Raw genomic sequence first — 12420 nt, 5'->3', positions numbered from 1 at the left:
ACAGACCCACAGAGTACCATACAAGTAAATACATTCTTATAATACTTATGAAAAGTACATGCATAAGGCAGAATACTACAAATAACTAAAAGCGAATTTAAGGAAGAAAGAAGTCTCGTTGTGGTACTGGCTGATATTGGACACCATGAATTGGGACTTTGCATTGCCTAAGGATCTACAGGGGAAAAACTTACAGCGCTCACAGATCAAAGAAGCAAAGTATAAATGCATACACCTTACAGTACTGTAAGACCTGCCTATTTAAGAAGGAACCATTTTGCCGCCTCCACAGAGTGAATTGACAACTAAAAGATTTTGAAGTTGGAAGGAATAGAGGTTATAACTCTCCAGCTGAAATGGAACCAAAACTACACATCAGAAATATGCACTTATTACACAAAAGTACTAGTTGGGAGATTCTGAGAAACACATTTTCCAATAACAATTCAAAGTCTTGAAAACACAATGACACTAATGAAGCATCATTCGGACAAATCATAAAACAGCCCAGTATCACGTCTACAGATATAAGATACTTAAATTATTTTCAGCTTAAATTTGTACTTTACACATATATAATGCTACAATGCACAAGTTACTACTTGTGTAACGATATATCTGTAAGAGACATTAGTTAGTGACAGATTGCTTACCTTAGAATATCCCCAGGCGTCAGACTGGATCCGGAAAGTTTTGCGTAGCAGTACCCTTGCGCGTCGGTAGGCGTCGTCTGCGGCTCCGCGTCCGTCGTGGGCACCGTGATGACGTCGTCGGAGTACTTAGACGACGCCTCCGCGTGCTGACGTCAGTTCTTAGCCACAGCTTTTCCGCGCCAGAAGCGCAGAGCCATGATAAAAACCGACACTGGTGCCAAGAAACTAGGGCCCTGAAAGGGGATGACCTTAACCCTAGATATCGGTTTGCAGAACGGGGAGGATGGGTGGGTCGGTAAGGAATCTATCACTAACTAATGTCTCTTACAGATATATCGTTACACAAGTAGTAACTTGTGCATCTGAAAGAGACACGTTAGTGATAGATTCCTTACCTTAGAATAGATACCCCAGCAATACCATCCCCGTGGTGGTGGGTCTGCGAACCAATATTTACACCAGAAAGTCCCGGAGAACGGAACGGCCAAAGTAGCCGTCCCTCCGGACTTGGCTGTCCAGGCAGTAGTGCCGCGCAAACGTGTGCAACGAGGCCCACGTAGCTGCCTGGCAAATGTCCTGCAAGGGCACACCTCGGCCCAAGGCAGTTGTAGTGGCCGTGGCTCGAGTGGAATGAGCCCGCAGCCCAACAGGGGGTTCCTTCTTAGCCAAGGAGTAACACGCCTGGATGCACATGATAATCCATCTAGAAATGGTCCGTTTGTGCACCGCTTTCCCTTTCTTAGCGCCCGCGTACCCAACAAAGAGTTGATCATCCACCCGGAACTGGCGTGTGCGATCCAGATAGAACGAGAACGCACGTTTTGGGTCCAGACGGTGGAGCCTCTCCTCCTCTCTCGAGGGGTGCGGAGGCGGAAAGAAGGTGGGCAATGTGATGGACTGCCCAATGTGGAAGGCCGTGACCACCTTAGGCAAGGAGGGCCTAGTCCTCAAAACAACCTTGTCCGAATGGACTGAAAGGAAAGGAGGCTTACAAGAAAGAGCCTGGAACTCACTCACTCTCCTGGCAGAGGTGATGGCTACCAGGAAGGCAGTCAAAGAAAGAAGGCGAAGAGGACAGTTGTGAAGTGGCTCAAAGGGAGCACACATCAGAAATGTGAGAACCAGGTTCAAGTCCCACTGAGGCATCACGAAGGGAACAGGAGGAAAAGTATGAGTGATGCCCTTCAGGAATCGATTTACGATAGGGGACTTGAACAAAGAAGGTTGGTCAGGCAGCCTCAGAAAGGCTGAAAGAGCCGAAAGATAGCCCTTGATAGTGCCCAGAGCAGAGCCCTGCTGGGCAAGAGAAAGAAGGAAGAGAAGAACCTCAGAGAGAGGGGCATTGAGGGGATCCACAGCCTTTGCTGTGCACCATGCCACAAATCTGTTCCACCTGCAGGCGTATACCGTCTTTGTGGAGGGACGCCTGGCTGCCAGAATGATGTTGCAAACTTCAGGAGGCAAGTCAAATGGCCTCAACTGCCGCCGCTCAATCTCCATGCATGGAGGTGGAGACTGGACAGGTTCGGGTGGAGGACCGTCCCCTGCTGCTGCGACAGAAGGTCCTCCTGAAGAGGCAGACGAACCGGGGGATCGACTGACATACTGAGTAGCTCGGGATACCAGTACCTTCGTGTCCAGTCCGGAGCCACAAGGATGACTTGTGCCCGGTGTCGCCTTATCTTCTTCAGCACTCTGGGCAGAAGTGGTATAGGCGGAAAGTCGAACAACAGACCGCAGCTCCACTCGCAACGAAAAGCGTCTCCGAGCGAGTGCCGCCTTGGAAATTCCAACGCGCAGAACTGATGACATTGCGCCTGCTCTTCGGTGGCGAATAGATCTAACCAAGGCTCTCCCCATCGCAGAAAGAGGCCTTGCGCCACGTCCGAGTTCAGACGCCATTCGTGATCCATCGAGCACCGACGGCTGAGTTCGTCCGCCCTGGCGTTCAGAGAACCTGCCAGGTGTTGAACCACCAGAGTCACGCCCTGATGTTCCAGCCATTGCCAGAGGCGCAGAGCCTCCTGGCAGAGGGTCCACGACCCCACCCCGCCCTGTTTGTTGCAGTACCACATGGCAGTGGTGTTGTCCGTGAACACCTGCACTGCACTCCCTCGGACAGACGGGAGGAATGCTTTCAGTGCCAGACGAATCGCCTGCAGCTCCAACAGATTGATATGGAGCCGGGACGAGTCCTCTGATCTCCGCCTCTCCCAAGTGGCCTCCCCAGCCCTGGAGGGACGCGTCCGTCACAACCACGTGCTCTGGTTGGGGAAGGGAGAGGGATCTGCCGTTGACCCAATGTTGCGGTGGCATGGCTTGAGGGGTCGTCTCGAAGGGGAGGGAGTATCCCCTTCGGACGATCTGCAGCACCCACCTGTCCGAAGTGACTGTGCGCCAGTGAGAGTGGTGATGGCGAACCCTGCCTCCCACTGGCCTCACATGGGCCGAAAAGCACGGACTAGGAGGGTTTAGAGGCGGATGCTGCGGGGGCAGGTGTGGACTGGCTCCGCTTGTTTCCCCGGCCGCCTCCACGGCGGTTTCCACGGCCGCCGCCGCGCTGGACGACAGTTTGCGGCGAGTGGCTGGCGGCAGGTGTGGGGGCGCCCCTTCCTTGGCCACGAAAGGAGCGAAAGGCACCCATTTGCTGGCGCGGGGCCGAGAGGCCCAAGGACTTGGCCGTAGCCCTGGAGTCCTTAAAGCGCTCAAGCGCATGGTCTGCCTTGTCGCCAAAGAGGCGACGGCCATCGAACGGCATGTCCATGAGTGTATTTTGGACGTCTGCCGAGAAGTTGGCGGATCTCAGCCAGGCGTGGCGTCGTATTGCCACCGTCGTAGCCATCGCTCTGCCCAGCGAGTCAGTAGTATTCAGTCCGCACCTGATTGAATACTTCGCTGCGTCCCAGCCCTCCACTAGGGCTTTGCCGAGTTTGGCCCGTGCCACCAACGGACACTCTGCAGCACTTCCGCCACCGTTTCCCACAGGGAGTGGGTGTAACGGCCCAAGAGGCATGCAGTGTTGGAGGACCGCAGTCCCAAGCTAAGGGACGAGAACACTTTCTTGCCATAGGCCTCGTACCTCTTGGATTCCCGATCGGGGGGAGCCGTCGTGAAGGCGGTCTGGGAGTTAGAGGCCTGGATAACCATGCTCTCGGGGTGGGGTGGGTGGACAGGAAACATGGGCCGCCCGGGGCCGGGCGGTGGCGTCTGGCCACGTTCCTATCTACAGGCGAACCTGTAGCTGGCCTGGACCAAGTGCCCAAAAGAACGTCCGTCAAGGCCTCATTAAATGGCAGCAGAGGCTCCATGGAGCATGACAGCGGCTTAAGGACCTCAGTGAGGAGGTTAGTCCTCACGGCCGCAACGGGGTGCTCAAGGCCCAAGGCCTTAGCAGCCCTCATCAACACCACACTATATGTAGCGCCCTCCTCCGAAGCCACGGTAGGAGGAGAGACAAATCCAGTGTCTGGAGAGGTGTCCAGGCCACTGGCCTCCCCAAGGTCTCCTGTCCAGTCCATGTTTGACTGACATTCCCTTGTCAGAAGGTCCTCAGACCCCTCCCAATTCTCCTCTTCCCCCATCTCCTGAGATTCAGGGTCATAAGTGAATGAGGACGGTTCATAGAAATGAAAATCTCCGAACGTAGTCGAGAGCGGCGCCGATAGGCGCTGTCCCGACGTCAGAACCGATTGAGAGGAGGCATCGGGGCCGGGGCCGGCGCCGCCCGAGGACGACGCCGGAGGTGACACCACACATACCGACCCCGGATGGGGGTCGTAAGGTCCACCGGGGACGGTCCATCGCCCGAGGAGGGTCCAGCGGCACCCTGTGGAGCCGGGCCCGAAGGCGCCGACGACGCCGGGCCCGAGGGCACCGGCGGTGTCGGGATCGTGGGGCCCTGCGGCGCCGGGCCCGAAGGCGCCGGCGGCGTCGAGGCCGAAGCACCGACGGCGTCGGGGTCGTAGCCCCCGACCCACTAGGGCCCCCAGATGGGTTCACTGGGCCCGAAGGCGCCGCGGAACCCGTCGGAGGAGAAAGGGACCTCATGGCCATGAGGAAACGCTCGATATCCTCCGGCGTCGCGTTCAGCCCAGGGACCGGGGGGTATGGGGCCGAACGCGGCGCCCGCGACTCCCGAGGAGCCGCGTGGGGGGTGTCACCCGAACCCCCGGCCGCATCGCGCGAGCGTCGGGGGGAGTCGGAAGAGCGATGATGTCTCTTCGACTTCTTATGCGTCTTACCTGACGACTTGGACCCGGAGGAGTGGCGCCGACTCCCGGAGCTGTGACGGCTCCGTCCCCGCGACCTGTCCCTCGACCTCCCGTGGGACCGGGAACTCACACGGCGCGGGGCCGACTGGCGGATTTCGAGTCGCCTGCGGGACCGCTCCCGCCTGGCCTTCCTCAAAAGGGCCCGACAGTCGGAGCAGGCCTCGTCGTCATGGTCGACGCCCAAACACATCAGGCACATGCGGTGGGGATCCGTGACCGACATGGTACGGTCGCACTCGTCGCAATGCTTGAATCCGGGCATCCCTAACGGCACCGTCGGAGTCATGAAGACTTCGAAATGGATCAAACGATCACAAAAGTTTAGTCAAAAAGTGACTAGGGAACTGCTCTTTCCAGATCTGTGTGGCTGGCGCGGAAAAAAGAAGAAGAACTGACGTCAGCACGCGGAGGCGGCGTCTAAGTACTCCGACGACGTCATCACGGCGCCCACGACGCCGACGACGGACGCAGAGCCGCAGACGACGCCTACCGACGCGCAAGGGTACTGCTACGCAAAACTTTCCGGATCCAGTCTGACGCCTGGGGATATTCTAAGGTAAGGAATCGATCACTAACGTGTCTCTTTCAGATATATGTATACCATAACCATCAAGTAAATGTAAATGGGAATACCAAACGTTTTTCAGACATTGAATGGCCCACATTACAAGATCCCAAAATCGTTCAATTGTTGTATTTTTGCCCAATCTCACATTCTGTCATTTATTTCTAGCTTTAACAACTGAAAGTAAATATTTTGCAGCTTCCACACTTCTCCATACTGGATATTTTCACCACATTTCAATTGGAAAAAAAAATCACAAAATATATTGTTACTTTATGTGGAGAACTTTTAAATATTTCAGCACTGCTAAAAAGCCTACAAAAGCATACAGCCACATCTAGAATTATCAACGTTAATAAGAAATTCTAAGGGCATAAGCCAAACCTGGTCTTTAAGACTGCGAAGTTCATGCTCATGATTCCTTTCAAGTTGTTCCTTAAGATTGTCCTGGTTTAATTTTTGCTGCTGCTTTGAATGTTCATATTCAGAACCCAAGCTCTCCAACATCCGGTTTTTCAGTTCAACTTCTCTCTGGAGGGTGTATTTCTCTTGTTCCAGGTTCTAAAAGCAAACATGCACAGAAATATATGCAAAATAAAGATGTCTTTTTTAAATATAGGCAAATCGGTTTGATTGTATGGACAGGTACACCTCCAACACGACTGATGAATAGACTGCCACACATTTCTCTTTCAAACTGAATTAGCATCACAATTGAAATAAAACGTTTTTCTTTTTTTGTACGATTTTGTTTAGATGTACTCACTTGCTTATAACAAATCAGAAAATAGTATAAGCTGTTCACTGTAGTAACTTTAGCCCTATATTCTGTCCCAGTTTCTGAATTCGGAAAATACTATAATTAAGAAACACACATGTGCAGCTTACCTCATCACAGTTTTTCTCCTGCCTTATGTATCACATTGTAGATATATTCGTATATCATCGTAAGAGTTTACTCAGGGATATGAAATTTTCTACCTGTAAAATGTGAATTTGCACATTTTATCAATGGGCACAGGAATGTTTTTCGAATGCTTTTACTGATATGCCTGTGTGTGTTTTTAACAAAAAATCGACATGGCCTGGATTCTAGCTTTAAGAATCCTAAATGGTTTTATTGTATTGTATTTGAACATTTAACATCAACATTGTGCATCCAGTTTTTTAGAATTCAATTTGTAGCAGTTTGATATTTATACAGAGGTTCCCTCTGAGTGGATATTACTTTGTGAATGTTTATTCTCCTGCCGATCACGTGACCCGGAAGTGCTTTGTTGTTTAAATTTTCCGTTTTTTAGGTCTCGCGACCTATCGATGTGCGCAAGCGCATCGAGCGGAGCGAGAATTCAAGTGGCGAAAATCATAGTCAAACCAAGGGCTTTCAGCCCCGCGGTTTTCATGAAGTTCACGTGAATCACGTGAGCAAACAAGCACGCGCATTCAGGGCCAGCCCAGCACATCAAAGGGCTTCTCCTCCCCTAATTATTCATGGCCGGTCAGTTTCCCGAAAAGGCTTCTCCTCCCCTAATTAGGGGAGGAGAAGCCCTTTGATGTGCTTCACACCAATGCGCCTCACAGTCATTCCTAAGTATTCAAAGAAACAGAGAAGAATTAGGTGCTCATTTAGAAAGCACGTTGCGAGCTATTTTTCTGGTTCTACGTCTGTTTCACGCACACACATCTCTCTCCCTCAGTGTCCCTTTCTTTCTCTGACTATCTCAGTCACTCTGCCTGTCACCTTGCACCCCCTATTTGCATTTTTGAAAAGCGCTATTCTTGACCCTTAATTCGCTTGCTGTACGTGTGCGGCAAGCTTTCACTTGGAATGGAATCAGCAATAAGATTTTTTCCAAATGTTGCCGTCGTAAAGGTAGCTTTTTCAGAAACGCAGAACGTAATCGGTACACTGTAACTCTGCCATGAAAAGCAGTGAGCCTGCGGCTCCATGAATTGCTGTGCAGTTGTCATGGTCACTAAGTAAGCTTGCTCAACTTCCGGAGACATGCCCCAGGCTCCTTCATTGCTGCATGGTAGCCATACCAACACATGCAACAGTTCGTAACTTCCGGTTTCATTGGCCCTGCTTTTGAGTGGCCAGGATGGTTACTATGGTCACTGTGTATGCTTTCTAACCTTCCATCGAATTGACGTGCTGGATTTTGCTTGCAGACTTTGAAACACTTTTTGTGAAGGCATAGGAACTGCTGTGATCATCAGACCGGGAGTTTGTTCTGGCGCAAAAACATTGATGCTCTGGGGTAACGTACGACTCCTCATAAATATATTTTTGTCAGTAACATCGCTACGCAGTATTGCTTGCCTGATTATGCTGCTATGCTCTACGGGCACAGCACCTGCTCGACTGCACCTGTTGCGGTGGATCACAAAACGCATTTGATGACCATCTAATAATGTCGTAAATTCAATAAATCACAAATACACTATTGCAGATTATGCAATTTAATGGAACGCACTTAGAAGCTTCCTTTTTTTAAACACTGGTGGCGTTTTTAATGACACTTACGCTGTTTTCTTTTGAGTAGAAAACACGAGGGATTTTATTTAAATAAAATAAAAATAAAAAGCATTTTATAATTCGAGAGAGAGCAAAATATGCTAAAACATGCAGATAATAAGATGACAAAAACATGCTGCCTTCTGTAAATGGTCACAGTGGAAGAACTCACTCGTTAAATAAATACATCCCTTTTCCCTTTTATTGTGAATGAAACATGACATTTGATTTTCATTGCTATGCTTTACTGTCTGCAAAATAAGTTGTGTCAAGCATATGTGCACACCCCCATTTATTACTATTATCACGACCATTAAGTCAGAGGACTGGAGTTTTTTTCTTCGTTTTGGCAGAGTAATGGCATGGCATTAGGAGCAGCTAACGCACTCTTGCTGCAAGACTGGGGCATGAGGCAGCAAGTGACACCATTTCTGATATTTTCGTGACCTAGATGCTCTCATACTTCAAACATCTGATTACCACCCTATAAATTAGTTAATTGGGTCACCCCTAGAAGAGATCATCTAATTATGTGCTGTCTTTCTCCTCTCATGTTTTGGATCTGCTGTGTTGGTTCCCCCCAAAAAAACACGTTGGGCTGTGGTTAGTCTGTAAGAAGGGATTGATATACTGATATGTTGTCAAATGTTGTCAACTGATGCTGCCCTTTACACCTTTAATTCTGCTGCAGTGATATGGATCCTACATCATAATTAACAGGGTATCCATACACATGACAGTCTAATTTATGTATCTAGGCCCCAAGCTCAATGCTTGAGCATCCTTCTCAACAAGCACTGGCGTTGCCAATAGGTCTCGCAGTAGGAAAGTTGGAGCTATTACAATTGCAAATAACAATGCCTTTTATTTTTGTTTTCATTTTAAAAACATAAAGGGCTTTGTCATTTACAAAACCAATAGCTCCAACTTTCCTACTGCGAGACCTATTGGCAACGCCAGTGCTTGTTCAATATGTCACCAAGTGAAAAAGGACGAAACGTGTCTGGAGACTGCACCTTTCTTTTGATCAATAAAACACCTAATATCGGCAACAGCATAATACGTGTCCGTGGTCCTGTCCTGTCTGTGCGTGTCCGCACGTGGATACTGCTAGAAAATAAATATATATATATATATATATATATAAACGCAATCTTCAAACCTCCACACACGAGCGGCGAAAGAAGAGGCAGACCCCACCTTGTCCAGGCAAGTTATTTATTTCGTGCCTTCCAAAAATTTAACATTTCGAGTACAGATGTACTCTTGTTCACACATATATATATTACACATCCATATATACACACAAAATGACAAGGAGCTAATTAGGTTACATGAAGGTCCATGGGTAAAAAGACATAGGGCCTCATTAGGATGTCAGTTCTGTTCTACCAACATCTGAAGCAGCGGTCAGACCGCCACATTGCAATGCGATCTGTCCAACCGCATGGGTGAGGGACTGACCGCTGCAGTTCGGTTGTGGTCAGAATGTAATCCCTACAATGAGGGCGGTGTCTGGTCAAGCACTGCCGTAGGGATTACTATTGCGGCTTAGGTTCAAAACAGTATCATAGAATGATTATAATCATTTAGGCACATAAGGTCATAGGCAAAAAAGAAATAGCAAAGCCACTGCCAAACGACTGATAACTTAAATGTATTCAGTCACACATTGAGTTATTTCAAAGAAACACACGAGTTATTTTCAAACATGATGTACAATGTTACATCCACACGGTTAGCATGAGGAAAAGGGGGGGATGTGTGAAAGATTAATGCTCATGTGAAAAAAGTAGAAGAGGGAAAGAAGAAGCAATTGTCGTTACATTAGGAAATTCAAATACTTAAGACATTAGGGATATAGCATCAGTTGAAATGGTCTCCCTTCTGATATTCAGGCCTACCCCTAAAAGCACAGTTGTGTACAGTACATTTGTTAAACTGTTCTCTTCACAGTGTAACTTCATCAGTGAGTCAGGTGTAGGGGGTCAGATGTAGTGTGTAGGCCTATTCGGGGGCGTCGACGTTTCGATCCTATTACGTAAGGGTGAGTGTGGTCCTCAGCAACAGGTCTTCCTCAGGACGGGGGCAGGGGGTATCAATGTTATAAGTCTGTGAGTAACAAAAGATTTGGCTTCAAGTTACAAAGAATAATCAATCCTGTTGATCCATCAGGAAGAAGGAACGTTTCCCAGCACCGCTGTGTGGAGGAGCAGCGTGGGGGGGTCTAGGGGTGTAAATCAAGTGCTTCGTAAATCTTGTACGATGGGAGTTAGTCCGGAGCTTGATCTATCTTGATAGCCCGCCGCACAGCGGTCGGATCCTAATTTGGCAGTCAGGACTGCAGACTACCTGTCGGCCAGTCCCTTTACCACAACAATGCAGACCAGGATCATAATTTGGCCATAGCACCAGACACAGAATTCACTAACCTGTACTTACACCTAGACATCAACTCAATATATCCTTCATAGTAAACCAAAGCAGCTGCGACAATCAGAACAGATCCAACCAAAAGGATCATTAGCGAGGGTAGATTAAACAGACATATTTACTGTATTTTAAACATGTCACCGTTTATCACGGAAAGCAGCTCAGTTGAGCTTGCAGCTGTCATTAGTCTGTAACTGTCAGGATGGGTTTACTAGAATTAGCAACTGCTAGCTCCTCCCACTTGTTGATTGTGCATTTTCTGTATGACCTTATATGTACCTAAAGAACAAGTTACTTACCTTCGGTAACGCTTTTTCTGGTAGATACAGTATCTGCCTGTGGATTCCTCACCTTGTGAATATCCCCCTTGCGCCAGCAACGTTCGGAAAATTCTTTGTAGCACGCCGGCGTGGTCGACGTCATAGGAGCACGGCATTGCGCGCGACTCCGTCTGACGTCATCGACTCCTCATAAGGCCCACGTCGGCGTGATGACGTCAGTTCCGCCCTTTTTTCCGTGCCTTCGAGGCACCCGGACGGACCAACAAATATATACAAATATACAATGTACACAGTACATGCAATCCAAAAACCCACTAAAAGTGCATAGCATAAGCATAAAATACCATAAAAATAAGTACATAAATACATACGTACATAAACCCAGGTATAGCAGAGTGGACAACGGGGAGGCGGGTGGATAAGTGAGGAATCCACAGGCAGATACTGTATCTACCAGAAAAAGCGTTACCGAAGGTAAGTAACTTGTTCTTCTGATAGATACATCTGCCTTGTGGATTCCTCACCTTATGAATAGAGTCCCACAGCAGTCCCCACTCCCGGAGGAGGGTGTCCACTCTGCTACACCAGGAAATCTTGGAGGACAGAGCGCGTGAAATGGCCGTCCCTCCTCACCTCAGCATCCAAGCAGCAGTGCTTCGCAAAAGTGTGGAGGGAGGCCCATGTCGCGGCCCTGCAAATGTCCTCAACAGGAACACCTCTAGACAATGCAGATGTTGCAGACTTCGCTCTAGTTGAATGAGCTCTAATACCCTCAGGAGGGTCCTTACCCGCCAGAGAGTAGCAACTCTTGATGCACAGGATAATCCACCTGGAAAGTGTGCGCTTGTGCACCGCTCTGCCCTTCTTGCAGCCAGCAAAACCCACGAAGAGCTGATCGTCAACACGATAGTCTTTAGTCCTATCAAGATAGAAACTAACTGCTCTCTTCGGGTCCAAGCGATGAAGCCTCTCCTCCTCCTTGGAAGGGTGCGGGGGAGGATAAAAGGTAGGAAGGGTAATGGATTGTCCTAGATGGAAGGGAGTTACCACCTTTGGCAGAAAAGCAGTCCTGGTCCTGAGAACCATTCTTTCAGCATGAATGGACAAGAACGGGGGCTTGGAACTAAGAGCCTGAAGCTCACTTACCCTCCTTGCCGAGGTAATTGCAACCAAGAAGACCGTTTTAAAAGAAAGAAGCCTTATGGGACACTTGTGCAAGGGTTCAAACGGAGAACCCATCAGATAAGTTATCACAAGATTCAAGTCCCAATGAGGAACAATAAAAGGAGAAGGAGGGAACTTATTAGTGAGTCCCTTCAAAAATCTTAACACTACAGGAGACTTAAAAAGAGAGGGCTGATCCGGCAAACAGAGAAATGCCGACAAAGCCGAAAGATATCCTTTGACCGTAGCAACAGCAAACCTTGCCGTGCCAGAGAAAGAGCAAACAACAAAATGTCAGACAAATGAGCCTTCAAAGGGTCAACATCCCTCTCCCTGCACCAAGAGACAAACTTAGACCACCTATACGAATAGATGGACTTGGTGGAGTCGCACCTTTGCAGAAAGAATGACATCCACCACATCGTGAGGGAGAGAAAAGGAATTCAAGTTGCCCCGTTCAATCTCCAGGCATGAAGGTGTAATGTCTGGAGGTGGGGGTGTAGAACTTGCCCCTCCATCTGAGAGAGGAGGTCTG

At 48.9% G+C, this 12420-nt stretch overlaps 1 protein-coding gene across 2 annotated transcripts in view; it reads right to left on the bottom strand.

Moving 5' to 3' along the window:
- The window catches only part of SPDL1 (spindle apparatus coiled-coil protein 1), a 387177-nt gene that overhangs the window by 212850 nt on the left and 161907 nt on the right, over positions 1-12420 (bottom strand). For both annotated transcript variants that reach the window (XM_086931423.1, XM_086931422.1), the window contains exon 3: positions 5874-6050. In XM_086931423.1, coding sequence (XP_086787549.1) covers positions 5874-6050 — 177 coding nt within the window. The remainder of the gene's footprint in view (positions 1-5873; positions 6051-12420) is intronic.

This window comes from Lissotriton vulgaris, chromosome 7, assembly GCF_964263255.1.
Source record: "Lissotriton vulgaris chromosome 7, aLisVul1.2, whole genome shotgun sequence".
NCBI lineage: Eukaryota > Metazoa > Chordata > Amphibia > Caudata > Salamandridae > Lissotriton > Lissotriton vulgaris.
Note: the sequence above shows the minus strand (reverse complement) of the source record. Positions and strands in the feature narration are given on the sequence as shown.